This window comes from Glycine soja, chromosome 7 (assembly GCF_004193775.1).
Source record: "Glycine soja cultivar W05 chromosome 7, ASM419377v2, whole genome shotgun sequence".
NCBI classification, from domain to species: domain Eukaryota; kingdom Viridiplantae; phylum Streptophyta; class Magnoliopsida; order Fabales; family Fabaceae; genus Glycine; species Glycine soja.
This window is the reverse complement of record NC_041008.1, coordinates 19,306,006-19,327,817: the sequence shown is the minus strand read 5'-3', so window position 1 is coordinate 19,327,817 and position 21,812 is coordinate 19,306,006. Positions and strand designations below refer to the sequence as shown.

Sequence of the window (21,812 nt, the reverse complement as noted above, 5' to 3'; positions counted from 1 at the left end):
ATCTTATTTGAACTACTAATCTTGGTCTTTGCTTTAAAAAGGGGAAAGACTTCATATTGACAAGTTATTGTGATGTTGACTATGCTAGTAACAAGCTTGAAAGAAGAAGCACCAGTGGAAGATGCCACTTCAATGGTGGAAATTGGAGTACCTGAAACACACTAGAAGGGGGGAGTTAAATAGTGTGATGGATAAAAACTTTGTCTTTCAAAATCTTTGAAAGCTTTTCTTAGACAAATATCAATGAACGATGAGTTTCATCCAAGGGGTTCGAAATCACTTTGTGCTTAAAAACCAATTCACAAAACTTGGACACAATAGTGTAAAAGAAAACTATAGAAATGAACTAGTTATATAGAAGCAATAAAAAAACACAGAGGTTTTATACTGGTTCACCCCAACTCTTGGGCTACGTCCAGTTTTCCTTCAAACCTTGAAGGGTTCCACTAATCAAATCTTTGATTACAACCTATTCTTTATGCCACTTCTAGCTACAATGAATACTTTATAGGCCACTTCTGGCACTACCCTTAATCTCCCCCTGAGATTAAAACCTAAGTATTTTTTGTCACAAAGCTACTCCTGACTTTCACAAACAACAAATGCTCAATAGAAAATGTATTCTAATCAGTCAAAGAGTGTTTACATAATTAGCTCGAATACAATGAAATTTGTTAGCTTAGCAAAGCTAAGATTCACTCAACTCAGTCAAGTTTCATTCATCCAACTAAACTGACAGTGTTACAACACTTAGTTTGTTTTGACTGAGATGATTCTCTAGTGATTCAACTTCTTTAACATGAACATCTTCAAGCTTTATATAGACTTCAAAGCTTTGATCCGTTGAGAGATATCGGTTATCCGTTGTCTAATAACTTGGGCGCTTTACACTAGGCACGTTACTATGCAAAGAAAGAGTGTAGAAACCACAAACATCTTCTACAACAGGGTATGGCATAGTGGAATTAAGATACCAATAGAAGAAATTAGAAAAATAACAAGCCAATCCAACATGCTTGCACAAATATTAATAGAAATGAAACATTAGTTGTAATACTTAAATATAAATTTCTAATTGTTAAGGTATGACTAGTATATCATAGTCATCATGCTAGCATCAAAATCAAGCATTCAGAGTTTACAAGGATAGATTCATACAAGAATTGGAGAAGGCCTGACAGGTGAGCTCTTTTCTACTTTACAGTTGACAGAACTAACATTAACAACAAAAGAGCCAGATGCCTAGATACCATAAACCAAATGGACAGTATAAATATTCATTTTGATCTAAATATCAAAAAACAAGAAAAAGTGAAGAAAATATCACAACCTTGACTGCAGCAGATTCAATTGGTGACCTCAATGTTCCAAATCCTGGAGTTTCAACTGTTCTCAAGGATCGAAGACCATTAGCATTAGCAAGAATTTTGAATCCCTTGTCTGCAGTAGTAACAGCAAGAAGATTTCCTTCTTTGTTGAATCTCAAGTGTGAAAGGGTCTGAATAGATTCATACAATTATATAAGGAATGTCTTATAAAGTGTAAGCTATATTCCAAAAGACTTAAAAAAGTTAACTCCACCTAAAGTCCACCCTCTGCATCAGTGCTTGTTAAAAGATTAATGTTGTCCATATCCCAAAATTTGATTTGGCCATCTTCACCAGCAGCCAAAAATTGATTTTGGGTTGTGTCAAACTGCACAACACCAGTGGATTTCTTTCTGAACTCATTGTATGTTCTCTTAATGGCTCCTTCACTTTCATTCCATTCAACAAGAAATGACTCTCCGTCTTTACTAGTTCCACAAGAAAACGATCTATAGAAATAATGGAAGATAAATAGGAAGACATGTTAATACGGTTTTATTTAATACATCTCAAATTCAATTATCCATTGAACATGAAACTTAAATACTTATCCGCACCCAAATCCTTCTTACCTACTTCCATCAGCACTATAAAGCACTGTAGTACACCAATGACTTGGGCATCATAATCAACCCTAGAACCCATATTATTGTATAACCAGGCTTTAATTTTGCCATCAATGGCAGTTGAAAATATAAACTGCAAAATTACAATGACAACATTTAGTTAGATTAAAGGCAGTGTTTATTAATTACTAGAATAATACAATTATCAATAATATGTACTTGTAACTCATGTAAATACAAGGAACACTCTTGGGCTTTCCTAGAACCAAATAAATAATGAAAAAATTAAAAGCATGGAATGGAAGTTGGCGCTAGAAAGATGGAAAGCAAGATCACAATATGTGGAGAGGCAAGGAAGTAGTTATACCAGTAATATTCTAATGATCACAATAAAAGAGACATGTTTGGTTTTATAGTTCAATAAATTAAAAGAAGAGATCACTCTGCCCATAGGTAAAATTATAGAGGAACAATCTATCATATTATAACTTACAAAATCCAAAGAATAAACTCGAAGAAAACATATCATATAATCTTTCTACTTGAATGCTCTCCTTGTGATGAGGACATACAAAATATACTGCTGCCTCATGCCCCTCAAAGATTTCGTTCTTCTCTTATTTTCTTTCTTTTTTTTTTTTTAAAAAAAAAAAGAGAATTCTATGGAGACCTTATCTAAGCAGGCAGCAACAATAAGAAAGTTGATACATATTGTTTTTCTCCAATTCTATGGTGGTTTTTGGAAATGATTCGGAGTGAGCGGAGACGAAGGTGGGATAAGGGATGGTAGGGTTTCGATAATGGAGGGGGTGGGGTTTCATGCTTGGAAGAAATTGAGGTGAAGGAACAGCGCGTTGATGAGAATTTGGCGGAATCAAATCGATGGAGAAGAGAAGAAAAGGGTTTGATGAGATTAAGGGAAGAAGAAGATAGAAACTTGCTTCCATCAAGAACGAAGAGAAGAGAAAGAGGCAAACAGAGGGAAGATGCAGAGAGAGGGAAGCGGAAATGTGGAGGAGAGAGAGAGAAAGTCACAATAAAAGCTAACGTACAACTGTCTCATGAGAGAAAAAAAAGAAAAAAAAAGTGTAACATTCAATAACGACGTTTTTTCAAATAACCCGTCTTTAAATTCATAATTTTAATACGGTTATTTTAAAACCGTTTTTGTTATTAATAAATTTATTACAATTCTGCCCGTAATATTTTTCTAAAATGATTTTTTTTTAGTAGTGTTAATTTGTAGGACAAACATGTTATGTACGCTTTCTTGGCTCCAAAATCTTAAATAGGTGAAGAAAAAGAGTCAGTCACTTTGCGTCGTCAACTCATGCAACTAATGACTATTTAATTGACTATAATTCGAGTAGAATTTTCGCAAAAATAGAAATAAAAAAATTTACTAGTACTACTTTGTACTAATCCATAGTCAATTCCCATATCTATGTAAAAGAAAAAAAGTCGTTTCCCAATGGAGGAATACTGTTCCTATTAGAAAATTCTGTGAAATGTTTATTTGTTTATATATTTTTTATCCCTGGGTTCAAATTTTGAATCTTTCCAAATTAATTATAATCTTTCTCTAAAAGTTTCAGTAATTTCTAAAGTCAGTTCATATCATAGAAAATAATCTTTGTACCTAAAAGTACATTGTTAAAATAATTAATACAGAGTTTAATTAATTTTGATACACTATTATAAAAACTTTTAGATCATGAATCAATTAGAAATCATTTATAAATAACTTTTAAAGTAATTATTATATAAAATTTAATAATCTTATTACATGTAATAATTCAAAATTAGATGATTTTATATATATGAAAAATACAGTATTCTTACTAAATAAGTAAATTCATGAGTATAAAAAATATTAAAGAGAAAAAATCCTTAATTTTTTAAAAGTAACCGTTACAAAAAGATATTGGTTTGTAAAAAAATAAAATCGTGTCCAAGTATAAGCCTTTAAAATTATTGAAGGGCAATCAAAGAAAAATCTGCAGAATTTCATGTATACACAATTCCAACACAATTCCCCCGTAATTCAATTCGTAGCACGCTAAAATAAAGGAGTTGGAACTTTAATTGAAATATTAAATATAAGATTTTAAAATTTAAAAGGTGCTTTTTTAATATTGAAATAACCTTTTGATCTCAATAAAATAGAGAATCTTTTAAGTTGTTTAAAGATTTTTGTTTTGATTTTAATTTTTTAAAGAGCTTTTTTCATCTTAAATCTTGCTATTAAATAACAATATTAAATAATGACATAATAAAAATATTAATAATTTATTCACTTGTTACGTAATCAATAATTCTCGTAAGACTTGTTAACGTCACTATTAAATCATCTCTTACATTGTTATATGGTCCATAAGTGAGAATTTTGTTTGCTTGAGAGAAAGGATGCTTCTCAAAAGACTATTCTAGAAGAATGTTACTAACCTTATGGAAAGCCCGTTTTGAAAGAATAAAAAACTAGTATGTTGTGGATTCACGATTTTGAAATGGAGGCATGCTTAAGGAGGTGCAGGAAGTAAAAAATGTAGGTTTATGTTAAGGGCATTTTGGACATTTTAAAACATTTCTTTTCTGGTAGATAAAAAGAGAGTTGACTAATGAAGACAGATTTTTTTAACCTTTCACCTTTGACATTCAACAGTTGCAGAGTGAAACGATGCCGTGCCTCAACCTCTCCACCAACGTTAACCTAGACGGCGTCGACACCTCTTCCATTCTCTCCGAAGCCACCTCAACTGTCGCCAGCATCATCGGCAAACCCGAGGCCGTACGTTAACTCTCTTACTCTCACTCCCTCTAACGCTTCCATATGACGTCTTTTCATGTGCTTTCGATTTTCTGAAGTTTCCGTTTTCTGGGTTTTCATGCTTTCATTCTCTCTTCCTACTGCAACACTTCACTTTAATTTAATATTTATGCAATTGTTGTTGATTAAATGGATGCAAATTAGTGATTAGTTCAGGGACTCTCCCCTTTTCTTTTGTAGTTTCTCGTGTTTAGGATTCTTGTTAATTCTTCATTTCTGGTTATATGGGTATAGTAGTGATAGAAAAATTGTTTTGAGAATCGGGTTGGATTGTGAATTGAGACTTCAATTTTACTTTGCTGGGTGAAAGTCTTTTTGGTATCTATGAATGAAGTGGAAATGAAAATGGTTTTCTCTGTTATTTTGTTTGAAGCATAAAAGGATAGGTAACCCTTGGACGGTCTGCCTATGGCACATTTGATCCCGTATTGATATGTTGTGTAATTTTCTCTGTTTTGACCTTGTGATAACTTGGTATAGTTTCTTTTCAATTGAATTGAAATGAATTGGTGGTTTTAGCGTTGTATATACATGTATGTATGTATGCATGTATGTATGTTATTACGAAGTAGTAGAAAATAGATAATAACATATTATGTTGTTAGTTCTGCATGTAGCATATGTGTGTTGTGATTGATTGTAATGTTGCTGTAGTCTATAATGTGTCATGTTAAGCTTTCTCATTTCTGTGTTGAACATGATTCAGTAACATCTGCTGACATACTCTTTTGGTTTACCTTTATGTTTGCAATATAAATTTGTTATATTTTGTGATTTCAATCCTGTATTTGTTAAACTGCTAGTTTAAAACCACTAGCTTCTTGAATGGATTTTTAGGATGCTATTTGAGAGATGCTGCTACCATGGATGGAGTTATAGTCAATAGATACATAACATGGGCTTTTTGTGGTTTAATTTAATCTATTAAAATTAAGTTTGATATTTTCTTCTTGTTTTTTTCCTACTCTATTCCCCTTGCTTTGCTATGAAATTTTCTTCTTGTTATTTATTTGGGTTGTCTTTAAGCCTTTTGATTATGCATTTTTTTTTATTGATTTTGCAGTATGTGATGATTGTATTGAAAGGATCAGTGCCTATATCTCATGGTGGGAGTGAGCAGCCAGCAGCTTACGGTGAATTGGTGTCCATTGGTGGTCTTAGCCCTGACGTGAACGAGAAACTCAGTGCTGGCATTGCTTCAATTCTCGAAAACAAGTTGTCTGTGCCGAAGTCCCGATTCTACTTGAAGTTTTATGACACTAAGGCAAGTATCTAGACTTGAGAGTTCTTCATAAAAGAAGGGTCCTTACCTTGCATCCTCTTATTCCATTCTTCCTTTTTGTTTAGGCCCATCAGAGTCAAGAATATGCACAATGTTTGCATGCTTTACACCAGCACTAGGTCATGTAAATAAATCCTCACTATTCTAGACTTCATAGTAGCCACTATAAGCTACAATCCAACCAAATTTCTTTTTGATGCTAACTACCAAATTTTTTCTATGCAAATTGGTCACAAATTCTTTGCTTATACTGAAATATTGATAGTGCTTTGTTTGTTCTGCAGGGTTCCAATTTTGGATGGAATGGATCTACATTCTGAATTCCGAGTTATCTTGGTAACGATGCCATGGATGTCGGATGAACTCGTGATTCTGTTTTAGAACTTTTTTTATCTGTAAAAAGTACTCTGAATTTCATATACCCCCTTTGAGGACATTATGCCATCGTAATTGGATTATGTTCAAGGACAACTGGGGGTCCTATATGTATAAGATGCAATCACTGGACAAACATTATCTGGTGACCTTAAGATGAGCGTCTTTTTAGTGGTGAATTAGAATTATGCATGGTTAAACTTGAGACTTTGGTGATACATGACGGATCCTTTTGCTATTATTACGGTATTATTTTGTAGTTCCAAGAATAGATTAATGGTTGCTTTTAAATTTCTAATCAGTTGATTTTATTTTATACGAATTAGCTTAACTAAAGAAATTTGTCCCTTTGAACTTTAAATAGCACAATTAGCTTAAAGTATCCTTAATTTTTAGGAATCTCTATCGTTTAATTTCAGGAGTCGTTAATAAGATATGATACCAGACTAGGATAGGATAAGAGATTAATAAGTGTTAATTACATTCAATGTTTAATGTAATAAGTTAACGATGGAATGCATTTTAAAATATGTTCAAATGACTTTACATAATTTTTTAAAACAACTTTAAAATTAATGTGGAAATTATGAAAATTATTTAAAAAATTATAATTTTAACTAAATTATACAAAGATGTTACTTTTCTTAAAATTATATTCAATTTTTAATAATTATTTAATTTGTATCAAAATTATTATATATACAAGGGAATCAGTGTAGAATGTATATTGGTAAATAAATTGGGACGGGTGATAGATAAGTAATTGTTTTTACAAAAAGGCTTGCCAAAAGGATTACATACAGGACTGTGTGGTGGTTGTTGGAGAAAGAAATGTGAGTTGATCATAATTAAGCAACGGTGAACGGTGAACTGAAGATTCCGGTCATCACCCTTTCAACTAATGTTAGCCTTAATGGTTTAGACATCTCTTCGATACTCTCCCAAGTCATCTCCACCGTCGCCACCCTTACGCGCACACATGAGTCTTTATGAATACTTTCCCCTGTAAATTTATCATTAAAGGATCTAAACGATCAACAGAAACTAAAAGAGACATAACCAACCTCCAGTCATTGTTGCTGTTGTTCTGAACATTCGTGGGGGCAGCGGTTTTGCTCCACGGCAACTTCGTAACTGATTGTGATTTCATACCCTTGTTCACTCGTACTCGATGGTGTTAGTATATGAAAGAAAGAGCGGATTTAGAAACCTATCAGAGCAACGTGGGATAATGATTACAACAGAATATGGAACACATCAAAAACAGTTTTTTCCACATGATAACAAAGTATCCTAACTAAATATTCAGATAACAAACCGCATATGCTTGATACCTGAAGACATGGGGTACTTACATGAAAAAAACTAACATCCCGCTCTTTCTATGATATGTATATATGACCATGATTAATTAATTTTCCACCTTGGATATTGATTTATAGCGTTGATGTGTTTTATATATAGAATTAAGTTAAAAATCAATTCATGAAAATTATTTCACCCCATCCTTGTCTTTTCCTTGTCATAACTGTATTTCTTTGTAGTTAAGGGGAAATCATTTAGTTGGTAGTGGTCACAGCCAGTTTAAGATCTTGTGCATGTTCAATTGCATGACCATTATAGACTTCTAAGGTTAGAGAAACAATATTTTCTCGTGGGACTTTAGCCAAAAGGGAAGGAAAGAAGAAAAAACAACCTAGACAAGATTTCATTTTTCCTCGACACAGTTTACTTTTTACGGTTTTTTTTATTCGTAACAAATATTACGAGACTTATTTCATCTGATGCATGAGTTGTTATAAAAACATAATATCTATCTTCGAATAAAAAAATCTACAACAAATTGCATCTGATGCATGAGTGCTAAAATTGCCTGCGTTCTTGCAACCAAGTTGTCGGTGCCCAAGTCACGGTTCTTCTTAAAATTCTATAACACAGAGGCAAGTTATCTAAATACTAATTAATTCTTTAAATTGTTTTACTTTTTAGATACAGTAGAACATTCACTTATTCTCCATGAGAGTACAGAGTTCATTAGCTTTAGCTTAATTTACAATTAATTGACTTTTTTTCTCTCTCTCTTTTGATGATATATTTGTGCTTTATTTGTTTTCTTGTGCAGGGCTATAATTGTGCATTGAACGGGACTATCATGGTATTCGAGTCCAAATGAAGGAAAAGAAAAACATGTTACTTTATTCTTTATTAGTAAATTAGTTAATTCTATATGTAAAATATCTTATCTAGGATTTAAATCTACGTATACCGATAATTTTGTAACCAAAAAATCTACCAATAATTTGTATTTATTTTTTGTGAGCTAGAGTCAAGTATTGTGATGTATGTAATCTCATATTTCTATGCTATTAGGAAGTGCATGTTGACGCTTGACACGAGAATACACTCAAATACCACGCATGGTATTAGAATCAATAACCTGCTTATTAGTTCATATAACATCAACCATTTCATCCTAATTACACGTTTTCTTGTATGCAATATTATTCATTTTATTACATTCATCTTATAATTAAATACTTAAAATAATATACATGCAGTTCAACTTATTCGATCAATTCAGGAAGATACTGACTACATCCCGATTGAACCCGGACCAACTTCAATAACATTGAGAGGATCACGGGAAGATTTGTAACAAGCTGTCCAATGGCCAAAGAAAAGAACACTTAGAGAGAAAAGTCTGCTCCAAGTAGAAAACGTTGCATTTCATGGTTTAAAAAAGCTGTGGTTGAATAGAGAAATTACGATCAGCCATCAATTTCTTAGAATTCTTTCATACAAGTAAGTGTATTATTGTAAGATTACAATTATAATTAGGTTAAATATAAACCTTTTTTGAGTATTTTATAGTAATAGCTCTAGAATAGACATGAAGAAAGCCAAATTAGAATAGCCAAAAAAAAGAAGCAAATCTAATAATCTATATTCTATTTCTTTTCCTTCTTCCATCCTTTCATAGTTGCATTTAATTTCCTTCAACCAAATTGAGAAACCCATCAAAACCTTCTCCATTCTCTCACTTATTTTTCAATAACAACAACAACATGGCTTCTCCCTCTCCCAATCCCTCCCCACAACAACAAGTAAAAGTTCTCCCAGTCTCAAACCCTAATCAAATTACCACCGAAACGCAACAACCGCAATCCGCATTCCGCTTCCTCCTCTCACTAGCCTCGGATTCCCTCCGGCAGAGGCTCTCGAACCGGCGGCCGTGGCCGGAAGTCCTGGACCGCAGCGCCATCTCGAAGCCCTTATCGTTCTCCGAAGCCACGGTCCGCATCCGCCACAACATCTCCTACTTCCGCATCAACTACTACATCGTTGTCACGCTCATCCTCGCTGTGTCCCTCCTCACTAGCCCCTTCTCCCTCGTCCTTCTCCTCGCCCTCCTCGCCTCCTGGCTCTTCCTCTACCTCCTCCGCCCCAACGACCGCCCCCTCCAGCTCCTCGGCCGCACCTTCTCCGACTTCGAGACGCTCTCCCTCCTCCTAGCCACCACCTTCATCTTTTTGTTCCTCTCCCCTCTTGGCTCCCTCCTCGTCTCCGCCTTCACAGTCTCCGTCGCCCTCGTCGCCGCGCACGCCGCCCTCAGGGTCCCCGAGGACCTCTTCCTCGACGAGGGCGACACGTCCCAGCCCGCCGGGTTCCTGTCCATCCTCCGCGCCGCTGTCGCCGTCCCTCCTCCCGCCGCACCGCCCATCCCCGCCCACGGCTGATTCAAGCTTCTCTTTTAAGCTGAACCGCTTCTTCTTGTATCATGAAAGTTTTCTTCTTCTTTTTGTTATTTAAGGTTTTCCTTTGTTAACCTGCATGATTGACAAGTTGTTTTATACGTGGGCTGCATGTTAGGAATTTGTATACGTTTTGTTCTTTTATTTTGGAGGGAAACTTACCTTTTTCTTTTTCAGACAGATCTGTTACTTATATTTACTTAACTGATTTGATTGATTTTATTTATTCTGTAATCTCATATATTAAGGAAGGAATGTCTCTAGTAGTCTTTGTTTGATTAATTTTGTGTTTGGGGGAGTTTCTTAGATATAATTTTTCAATGAGTTTGAATTGGATGTTCAAATTTTCAAAACTATTCAAAATAATTAAAAATAAAAAATCTCTTAAAAATTGAAAATCAAATCAAACCCATGATTTGTAGATTTATTTGATTAATTTTGTGTCCAAACCTACCAGTATGATTAGATTATAGCTTGTGTTTCTAAAATCATATGAAATCAGAACATTTATATATTACTTTAGTTTTAGTGTTATATATTCTACGAGTATACAACTTCAATTTTACAATGTTTTATAATATTATATTAAAGGACTTATGGAATGTTTGGTTGATTTATACTTATGTGTATGTGAGATTAAAATTTTAAAAATTAATATAAATCTCACATTTCTATACATTATTATAATTTAAATATTTCACATCTTCTCATCTCAATTCACTTTTACACTTTTTTTTATTCTTTTAAATTAAACACATCTTTAGGCACTCACGAATACAATAATTTTTATTATTAGGGACGAAATTTAATTTATAATATTTCTAAAAAAATATGATAAATTTTTACAAAATACATGACAAAAGAATAATTCAAAAATAAATATATAATACATTTTATTTTATTGATAAAATAATATCAATTTGTCCTCTCTTTTTTATTTCTTATATTTTTTATATATTTAAAAAAATCATCTTATTGAAATAATACTTATTTTTTTTTATAGGGACAAGTGTTTTTTTATTCCACATACAAGTAAAAAAAAAAAACAACTAGCGGTAGCAATCACTACAATAGGTGGATCGGTCCCTACCTTTAGACATCTCAATTTAATTCACTTTCATACTATTGTTTTGTTTGTTTTAAAGAAGAGGAATAATATACTTCTTACACTTTATTTTAAATTTTTTTAAAATTATTCATTTCTTTCTTTTAAACCAAACACATCATTTTGACCATACATTTGAATTTCTGCCTCTGAGGGGTATTATTATAGTTGGTGTATTAGTGAATTGCTTACACGTGAGAACCTGGCCCATAAGGCTCGTCCAATGAGGATCAAAGGACGAAGTAGCTTAGAGAAAAAAGATATCACTAGCCAAAATTGTGTGGAGCAACACTGCGGGAGATCTACATGGGAGCTTGAAAGCAAGATTGCTATATTTTTTATCATCAAATTGATTGCGCGGGACATGATTGCCAATTATTACCATTGTGTATGTTTGAGAATAGCCGTGTCCTCATATCATCTAGTGCAAGCAATTTTATACAATGGGGGAGATAATACAGTGGAGACACGTGAAATTAATTTCCAGCAACGTATGTTGGATCTATGCTACGGATTACGTTCAATTTCTTGTGCTAGTTATAATATATATTTCTTTTTTCGATAAAAAAAAAAACGGATTACGTTCAAAGCTTGGTTTCGCCCAGAAATTATTAGGTATTCTATCACTATTCGTTGTTTTTGAATCACACTTGTTATTTTAAATCCTTTTTTATTTTAGGGTAAATTAAATTTTCGATCCCTATAATTTTTAATCCACCATTTTAAACTTTTATTTTTTTTCTCAAAATTTTGATTTTTCATTTAAAAGAATCACAATTTTGATCTAATCATTAATTTTATATTATTTTAAATTATTTTGATCCAATTGAATCTTAAACTTAACATATTTATTTAAGATATAATAAAAAATTTATATACAAAATTAAAGATTAGACTAAAATTATATATTTTTTAAAATAAGAAACCAAAATCGTGGAAAAAAAACAAAAAACAACCATAATCTTGAATTAAGAATTATTGGTGGACTAAAATTATAATTTAATTTTTGTTTTATGCATTGATTAATAAATGACAATAGAATTTGTGGATGATTTTGTAGTGCCCAAGTTTTGTATCCGATAGTGGTTTGATCATTATTTGTTAAAGATATAATTTTGTAATTGCATAATATTTTATTTTTCAACTTATAAAATAGAATTTAGTAAATAAGTTGGTTTCTTATATTTTAGGAGCAAGTCAGTTTTAATGAATTAGCCTAGTCAATAGTTTTATTAATATTCTGTTTTGATGAAATCTTATTATCTGATTAGTTTATCTTTTGTTATTTATTATATTGTTGTTGAGAACAATTTGATTTAAAATAAAATCATTTTATTTCCTCCACATACTTATTATCTTTCTACTCCCCTTTGTTTATTATAATTTTCTGCCACAAAACTTACAATTGGTATCAAGAGCCTTTTTCTTAGAGGGACCTGTGAGTGAACCAGTACAACCCACACAAAAAAAGCCTATAAACTTTGCTTCAATTCATCAAATAGATGGATTTTGAAACTCCTTGTGTTTGATGGTGATAACTATCACATCTGGGCAGCAATAATGGAGACTCATTTGGAGGCAAATGATCTCTGGAAAACTGTTGAGGAAGACTATGAAGTTTTTCCTTTACCAGCCAATCCAACTATGGCTCAAATTAAAAATCAAAAGGAGAGGAAAGCTAGAAAGTCAAAGGCGAAGGCTACCTTGTTTGCTGCTGTTTCACAGGACATTTTCACCAGAATCATGACAATCAAATCAGCATTTGAAGACTGGAATTTCCTCAAGGATGAATATGAAGGAGATGAAAGGATCAAGGGAATGCAAGCCATGAATCTGATTAGAGAATTTGAAATGCAAAAAATGAAGGAGTATAAAACAATCAAGGAGTATGCAAACAAACTTCTTAGCATTGCTAACAAGGTGAGGTTGCTAGGCTCTGAATTTTTTGATTCAAGAATAGTTCATAAAATACTGGTGATTGCCCTTGAAAAATTTGAAGCTTCTATTGCTTCATTGGAAAATACTAATTAAGGATCTGTCAAAGATTACATTGGCAAAACTTGTAAGTGCTATGCAGTCCCAAGAGCAGCGGAGGTTGATGAGACAAGATGGTGCAGTTGAAGGTGCTTTACCAGCCAAGCACCATCATGCTGAATCCAGTAGAAAGAAATATGTCAAGAAGAACCAGCCAACAAGCAGTGAAAATAGTGCAAACAACCAAAACAAAGGTAAGGGTAAAAAGAAAAATTATCCACCTTGTCAACATTGCGGAAAATTGGGTCACCCACCATACAAATGTTGGAAAAGACCAGACGCAAAGTGTAGCAAGTGCAATCGGCTTGGACACGAAGCTATAATTTGTAGAAGCAAAGTTCAGCAGCATGAAGCCGATGCCCAAGTTGTTGCAAGAGGAAGAAGATTATATTTTTACTGCAACGTGTTATTCGATGAGGAGTAGTTCTGAATGTTGGTTGATTGATAGTGATTGTACGAACCACATGACATATGATAAGGCTCTATTCAAGGATTTGAAGCCAACTAATGTCTCAAAGGTCAGAATTGAGAATGGTGGCTATATTTCTGCAAAAGAAAAAGGAACCGTTGCAATTTCAACGTGTTCATGTACCAAATTAATATCAAATATTCTTTATGTATCTGATATTGACCAAAACTTGCTAAGTGTAGGTCAGTTGATTAAAAAGGGATTTAAAGTGTCCTTTGAACATCAACACTGCCTTATCTATGACATTGTTGGCCGAGAAGTTCTAAGGGTTAAAATGAGAGGTAAAAGCTTCTCATTTGATCCAACAGAGGAGAAGCATGCAACCTATTTCACTCAAGTCACACCCACGAAACTCTAGCACAAAAAACTTGGTTATTGTCATCTTGAAAGAATGCTAAACATGAAAAAAAAGGAACATGTCAAAAAGACCTCAAAGAACACCATTACTACAAGTATTTGTGAAATTCAAGAAAATGGTGGAAACTCAAAGTGGTTGCAAGATTCGATGTCTAAGATCTAACAATGGGAAAAAATATATATCAACAAAATTTAAATCAAATTGTTGGAATTGAACATCAACTCACAACCCCCTACACTCTAGAGCAAAATGGGGTTAGTAAAAGAAGAAACAGATCGGTGATGGAGATGGCTAGATGCATGTTGCATGAGAAGGAGTTGCCTAAAACATTTTGGGCGGAGCCAGCTAACACGACAGTTTTTCTGCAAAATCGTCTTCCAACTAAAATCTTGAAGTATAAAACTCCATTTGAGGCCCGGTATGGCTATAAGCCTTCATTAACTTTTCTTAAAGTGTTAATCTGTCAAAGGAAATATGCAAAAGAAATTTTGAAGAAGTTTCAAATGGAGGAATGCAAATCTGTTAGCACACCAATAAATCAAAAGGAGAAGTTCAATGAGGAAGATGATGCTGATGAAATTGATGAATGATATTATAGGAGCTTGATTAGATGTCTAACGTATCTCACTGCAACAAGGTCATACATTCTATTTGCTCATAAAAACAAAACTGGAATTTTTGTTGATAACCAAGTAGTCATTGCTATTACAAACAATCTAGTGAGAAGGAGTGTTAAAGACATACTTTTATAACTGCATAATATTTTATTTTTTCAGTTTATAAAATAAGATTTAGTAAATAAGTTGGTTTCCTATATTTTAGGAGCAAGTCAGTTTTAATGGATTAGCGTAATCAATAGTTTTAATATTCTGTTTTGATGAAATCTTGTTATCTGATTAGTTTATCTTTTGTTATTTATTGTATTGCTATTTAGAACAATTTGATTCAGAATAAAATCATTCTATTTCCTCCACATACATATTTTCACTCTACTCCCCTTTGTTTATTATAATTTTCTGCCACAAAACTTACATTATTACATGAATTTTTAAATTTTGTTACTAACTTTAACTATCAATAGAATTGGTAGCTAATTCTAAAATAATTAACTTGATCGTATTGATTATGTGTTAATTATCATTTGTTAATTGTTAAACCTCTGACAACATAATATATATGGATTCAACCGTCAAAAACTTATAACAGTAATTGAACTATAATCTTGTTGGTATATATGCATTACTTATTAGATCGATTGTATATAGTTTAAACCTTGTTTTATATGCATATGCATACATTATTTAAATAACTCTGCTTTAATCAGTTGTAGATTTGGAGGAGAAAAATAGGTATTGATACGCCTAATTTTCGATTTTTAATATGTTAACATTGCAAATAAGGATAAACCAGAAGAGTAACATTTTTATAATTGATGATGATTAGTTTGGTTGCTAACTGTGTTTTTGTCTGTTGTAAAACCTATTGCAATAGAAGCCTTTGTTACTGTAACTTCGATACTTGATGAGAATTAAGTCTGCAAGTTGGCATCAATTCAAGCTTGTTATGTCTAAAAAGAATACAAACTTGTTATATTGGTGAATGGTGATTCACAAGTAATTAACAAGCAGTTGCAAAGCCCGTTTAGAAATTGGCTCCAATATATACCAAAATGCCATCTTATCTAGCTAGTGAGATAATAATATTACTAAATTACAGCCAAGAGTAAAGATCCAATAACTATTTTTCAGTCTGATGATTGATATTCATAATTGCAATAAAGGCTCGTATAGGTAGTAAAATGTGTACATTACTATAAGCTGAACAGAGTTCTTTGTTCTTTTTGTGAAGTCCTTTTTTTCTAGCCACCATTTAATGAATTTTTTCCCTCAATTTCTCCATGATTTTTCTCAAATAAATACAAGTTACAACTAATGCCATTGCAGGTCTGAGAGCTGAGAAACTTTTTTTAATCAATACAAAATAAGCAATAAACAAATAGGAAAACAATATTCCATGAATTTTGGTTATAAGAAACAAATTCATCATCTACATGAATAATCAATTTAATGCAAATTGTGATATTTGGAGCCCCATGAAAAAGAAGCAAATTCAGCATCAAGTTACTTGGACGAAGCTCCTTCCTTCTTCACAGAAAGGTACCTATTCAAAACAAAAAAACAAAATCCATCAATTCATGCTTACTGCTTAGACATGAAAAGCAGAATTCATAGTGTAGCAATTGAAAGAAACGTGCAAATTGGAGAAGAGGAATGCTCGCGGCACTCCGCATGATATTCTCCCTCAAAGACTCTCTATATGATTGTTAGAATAGCTCTTGCTTCTCATTTAAATGAGAAGCCAAAGTTACCAAAATTAATGATTTTTAATAAGTTTTAACCCATCATAAAAAGTCTTTAAAAAATAGTGTTGCTAGCATTTCTCACAAGGAGAATAAGAGTATACGAAGTTCAGTTTTAATTAATCAAATGCTAATTAGTTGCATACCCATTCCCCTTTGCCCAACGGGTGAGTTGGCGTATTTGTACGGCCTCGTTGGATGCATGGCAAGCAAGAAGCAGATAGTTTCGCGGTTGAACCATCCATGCAAATCTCATGAACAATGCTGAATAGACGCACATAACTGCAGAACCAACATAAAGACAAGATATGCATGAAAACAATGTATGCTATTGCTAAGAACAATAGAGCATTCCAAGTTCCCTTTAGAACAGATAGATTTTTTCAACCTGCTGTCATGTTGCCAGAGATCATTTCTGGAGGTTTTTTCATGTCTATCAAACCCTGAAAGAAAATACAATAACACATGACACAATTTAATTATATGAGAGCAGAATAGCATGTATCATATATATGCAAATTAATGCTTGAAGAACTATATATTATAAGAGGGAATAAAAGGAATGTAACTTACGGCAGCAACAAATCCCCAATTGGCAATAGGTCCCCAGAAATGTGTTGTTTTTGGACCAACAGGACTGTTCAAGAATGCTCGGAAATTAGAAGCCATATGTTGATAGTGTTGCTTAAGCAGTTCTGATAGTCAACATAAAACACAAGTTAGATGGTTGAATATTTCTCTAATATTCATTATATTGGGAGGATCTCCTTTTTTTTTAATATAGAAAATAGCATATGTACTTGTTTGCTGAGAATCTCTCTTTTATATTGTCAATCACAAATACTAAATTTATTAACTTTGATAATAACTATAGTAAAAAAAATTAATTGGTTGACACTATAAAATCTTTTACACGGATAATACATTCCTATTAAACTCCCTTTTTTTTTTTTACCTATTTTAGAAAACTTCAAAGTTCAAATGATGTTATACAATCAGAAAGCAAACAGTTCTCGTATGAGGGCAAGGACAACCATAGACAATGATATCATTTTAATGATTTTTTTCCCAGAAGGGAAGTAACCATGACTTCACATTCCAATTAATTCATCTTCAGAGCTTCTTTGATTTGTCACTGATTTCAAGCAATTCTAAGTAACAGTAGCACCCATAAACAAGTGCCGCATGTAATGTAAAATAAACACACTTTTAAAGTAGAGAAAATAGGTTAAAACATTCTATCACCAAATTTGTAGAGAAAATAGGTTAAAATATTCTATGATCAAATTTGTTGATTTTTATGATAATTACTCCTAAAATTATCAACAATGATTTGTGATTAAATATTAATATAAAATTATTTTATATTATTCATACATAATTATTAAACTTTTTAAAGTATCTAATAAATTGACAAATCAAATGTATTATGCATGACAAAAAAAAAATTATTCATAGACAAAGCTTGATGAATGCGCATTAATATTTTCAAATCAAACTCGTAGCATCACTAATTGACCTAGCAGGGAAGTCAAACTATCAAAATAGCCAAAAACAAAAGAAAAACTTCGATCGCCTGCTCTGACCATTTAACTTCATCCATATTACATCGGGTTTACACCTGCATACTCCTGCGACTGTGTACGTTATCACAACACTCGCACGTCACGCATTCACATTTGACATGTCACAAATTAAGAACATATGTTTTTAATCCATGACAGAGAGAAAGTCTTAGCATAAACACCAAGTAGCAAAAACAAGTCTTAGTTAAATGATACATACATAAATAAGTTAAGTATATATATTAAAAAGAAGCATCAAAACCAAATAGAAACAAGCACAGCGTTCACAACCACACCTATTGTGCTGATGAAAACAATTATGTGATGTAACAAGAACATAGAAGACAGGGAATTCACCTTATGATTAAGGTTGGAACTAGAGAGAATGGAAAAGGACAAAAAGAGAAAAGTTTTGAGAGACATAGTTGATGATTGATAATAAAATGGGAGATGCATGCATGTGGTGATGTGGACCCAGTCAACTAATTGGTTTTTTTGTTGAATGGTGAGGAAAGTTAGTAGGAGTAAGAAAGCGTGTTGTACCGTAGGAGAACAAGGTTCACTAATCACCATTAATCAACATGATGGTCTTTAGCTTTGAGGGCTAAAAATTTGGACTGCTAGATTGAAAAATAATAATAAATAATATATCCTATTATAATAAAATTTATAGCCTAATAATTCAAATTAATAATAATAATTTCTTAAAAAAATATTGAAATTTTTTCCATAAAATTAAAAAAATATGGAAATCAAATTTGAACCTGAATTCTCATTAAACCCCTCCACTAAGATCGACCCTAATAATAAATTTGTTTAGAATATTTTAGCATGACATGTTATTGTAAACTTTTTAAATTTTAAAGTTTAAATATATTTGATTGTTGGAAATAAATTTGTATCTCCACAATTCAAGTTGTTATGTAATCAATTTTAGTTTTAATAATAAAGTATCATTTTATTTTCATTGTCATATTTCACTATTTGATTAAATAGTTTTGATAATGTCTTTGATTAAAATTAAAATCTTATTATCATAATGAAGATTATAATAATGAGAAACAAGTTCTTTTTTAACTTTAAATTAAATTGTTCTTGATCATAAGATTATTGTAAATAGGACATCAATAATCTTGATAGATTAATATATATGTGATAGTATTTATTGAATAAATATTAATATATCTCATTTATTAATTTACATATATAGATGAGTCACATGTGAATGTAATCATTGAGCTGATTCAATTAATAGAAAATTTTTAAGAAGAAGTTTAATTAATAGTTTTCTTTTACCTAAGATTGTCATGATAATTAATAGGTTATTTGTTATGTTTTAATTTTGAACATCTAATGTTTTAGAGCACTTTTTGAATGAATATTGCATATGGTTAAATATATGTTGAATTAATAATTAATTAAGAAGAAATTCATCAACTCTTAGAAATGAGTTTGAGCTTTAAGAATAAAATTATATCTTGACCAGAAAAATTAAATGAAAGAAGAAATAAATTTCTTAGGTCATTATAAGTTAACTCAATAGAGTTTAATATTAATATCATACTATAGGGTTAACTTAGAGATGTAAAGATGGAATAAATTATTATAAATTTTTTCTAATGGTTCTTGAAAATAAAATGTTATTTCATGTTATCCAGATGTTAAGAAATATTATTAGATGTCGACCTTGATTAATATATTAATTTAATTGATATGCTAACTATTTAATATTGAACCTACAGAATCACACACACGAGTGTTTTAATCTATGTTAAAGAAATTATTTTAATATTTGATGATTAATTAAATTAAAAAATTTAATATGATGAAATAATTAATTAATTTTTTGAGTGGAATACTATTATATTTTTTTGTTAACGCTGAGAATATAAATAATATAAGTAATTTAAAATATTTAATGAAAAAAGGAAACAAAATGGGGATCTCCTGTTTGAAATTAGATTTGAAAAAATTATTACATACAAGTTGAAATTCATCAATTATTATTTTACTTCTATTCTCTCATCTCATTCTCAGACCATCAATTCTAGTATTAATATTTCATCTGTCAAATTGTTGACAAATAGTTTAAGTGTAAATACATATAAAGTTTTCACACAGTTTTCATACTTATAAGAGCTCATCAAACTTTATCAACATATACAAATTATATGTGTTTTGATCACCCCCTTTTTTTTTCTTTCAGGAACAATATTATCATCATCAGTAGAATATCTGTGTGCTGTGATCTAAAACAACATTATTTGAATGGATTAGGGTACTTTACGCCGTACAATGCATGGGCCCGCTGTTCAATTTTCATAAAAAGCTGTAATTTGATTTGTACTGATTTTACAACGCACCTTTGATGACAAGTAAAGTGTAGGAATCCAATTCCTTCTTAAAATGATATCATTCATGTAAATGGTGGGATTTGGGCTAAAATGATGTATTTTAAAAAGACTACTGCTAATTTATTAATAATATTCTCAATTAAAATTGTTGGCTGCGTACGTTATTCTTTTAACAGATATTTGAAAAAAAATCTATTATAATTTTGCGTCTTAATTATTTGTGTCCCAGACGTGAAATGTAATATTCTTAGCTAAATTTAAAATTATAATTTTTAGACATAATTCTAATTTTGCAATCATATTTAACTCACTCTTTTATTTTGTTTTCGACTCTCCACTAACTATCGCCACTTAGCAAAGACAATTAATTTTGCCTTTAAAAAATGCTAAAATGAAACAAAACAGAATTGTTAGTGATTAGAATAGACAAAAAGAATCAAGAAAACCAAACCAAAACAAAACAAAACAGTAATTCATTGTATGCAACAACATAAATTCTTAACACATAAAGGTGATCATGAATTTGGGTAACTTGGGTTCATTCATTGAACTCAAGCTAAATATATTGGATTAGGTTGGATTAATGAATTAAATAGGTTTAAAAATAGATAAACTCAAAGTACCTAGGTTACGCATCGAGTTTAAATTTTTTTCACTCTACCTAATCCAACCATATCAAAATATTTAATTACTTTTTAATCTTTATTTTATTTATTCATTTTTAAGTTCAACTTAAAATAACAAAATATCTATTCTTTTTCATAATTTTTAAAATTTCAATTTTTTTTTTATCTTTTTAGTGTACTTGTTTCAATTTTTATTTTATATTCTTCAAATATCTAACAGGATGACCTGGCAATGACATAGATCTGCAGGTTGAGTTAATTATTAATTAATGACCTATAAAATAAACATATTGATCTGACTACCTTTTTTGTACTATGAAAATCAAACTCGATCCAATTCGTACTAATCTCTAATAAAGGAAAATAAATAAATAACGAGATACTAATAATACATTATCTAATATCACATTCAAAATACTTTCTTATTTTTTAATAGGTAAAATTTATTAAAATTATAAATTCAAAATAGGAATTCATTAAATAAATGATGAGACATAACAAAAATATATAAATTTTAATAAATTTCAATCGATAATAAAAAATAAATTTTTTTAAAAAATTGTCTTAGAATATGTTATTAGCATTACTCATAAATAAATAAATTCATAAAAGAAGATAAACACATTATTGGGGTTAGAAAAAGAAATAAAATAAAACAGAGATAGGTAATAGATAATTCACAATTGAAGTGTTGCAAGAACCAATACCAAATAGAAAAGGAGCCCTTCGTGGTGAAGAAAGCTTCCTGCGCGTTGCCACCATGAAACAAATCC

The 21,812-nt window shown here is 31.2% G+C and overlaps 4 protein-coding genes and 1 long non-coding RNA gene across 10 annotated transcripts; 3 read left to right on the top strand and 2 right to left on the bottom strand.

Annotated features, from left to right (window-relative positions):
* Nucleotides 1-377: 377 nt before the first annotated feature.
* LOC114419128 lies at nucleotides 378-2,935 on the bottom strand. 4 transcript variants are annotated; one of them, XR_003668171.1, is made up of 4 exons: nucleotides 2,427-2,935; nucleotides 1,940-2,066; nucleotides 1,159-1,816; nucleotides 378-939 (listed from the first exon to the last, which is right to left on the bottom strand). It is a non-coding gene; the product is annotated as an uncharacterized LOC114419128 (long non-coding RNA). The 4 variants fall into 4 exon arrangements; XR_003668173.1 differs by lacking the exon at nucleotides 378-939 and having other exon boundaries at nucleotides 1,049-1,242; nucleotides 1,331-1,816; XR_003668172.1 differs by lacking the exon at nucleotides 378-939 and having other exon boundaries at nucleotides 1,049-1,498; nucleotides 1,582-1,816.
* A 1,619-nt stretch (nucleotides 2,936-4,554) lies between these two features.
* On the top strand, nucleotides 4,555-6,686 carry LOC114419127 (macrophage migration inhibitory factor homolog). 3 transcript variants are annotated; one of them, XM_028384736.1, is made up of 4 exons: nucleotides 4,555-4,721; nucleotides 5,824-6,024; nucleotides 6,108-6,161; nucleotides 6,327-6,686. In XM_028384736.1, the coding sequence occupies exons 1-3, from the start codon at nucleotides 4,611-4,613 to the stop codon at nucleotides 6,159-6,161; spliced, it is 366 nt and encodes a 121-aa protein (XP_028240537.1). In that variant the 5' UTR covers nucleotides 4,555-4,610; the 3' UTR covers nucleotides 6,327-6,686. The 3 variants fall into 3 exon arrangements, with proteins under 3 accessions (XP_028240537.1, XP_028240538.1, XP_028240539.1); XM_028384737.1 differs by having other exon boundaries at nucleotides 6,108-6,166; XM_028384738.1 differs by lacking the exon at nucleotides 6,108-6,161 and having other exon boundaries at nucleotides 4,557-4,721.
* A 2,746-nt stretch (nucleotides 6,687-9,432) lies between these two features.
* Nucleotides 9,433-10,318, top strand: LOC114417824 (PRA1 family protein B3-like). The gene has a single exon (XM_028382862.1). It carries the CDS (start codon nucleotides 9,483-9,485, stop codon nucleotides 10,152-10,154), a length of 672 nt encoding a protein of 223 aa, XP_028238663.1. The 5' UTR covers nucleotides 9,433-9,482; the 3' UTR covers nucleotides 10,155-10,318.
* A 2,516-nt stretch (nucleotides 10,319-12,834) lies between these two features.
* Nucleotides 12,835-13,732, top strand: LOC114420482. The gene is made up of 2 exons (XM_028386368.1): nucleotides 12,835-13,194; nucleotides 13,274-13,732. Exons 1-2 carry the CDS (start codon nucleotides 12,835-12,837, stop codon nucleotides 13,730-13,732), a joined length of 819 nt encoding a protein of 272 aa, XP_028242169.1.
* A 2,523-nt stretch (nucleotides 13,733-16,255) lies between these two features.
* On the bottom strand, nucleotides 16,256-17,183 carry LOC114418066 (mitochondrial pyruvate carrier 1-like). The gene is made up of 4 exons (XM_028383213.1): nucleotides 17,068-17,183; nucleotides 16,883-16,937; nucleotides 16,641-16,776; nucleotides 16,256-16,295 (listed from the first exon to the last, which is right to left on the bottom strand). The coding sequence occupies exons 1-4, from the start codon at nucleotides 17,161-17,163 to the stop codon at nucleotides 16,256-16,258; spliced, it is 327 nt and encodes a 108-aa protein (XP_028239014.1). The 5' UTR covers nucleotides 17,164-17,183.
* Nucleotides 17,184-21,812: the final 4,629 nt, after the last annotated feature.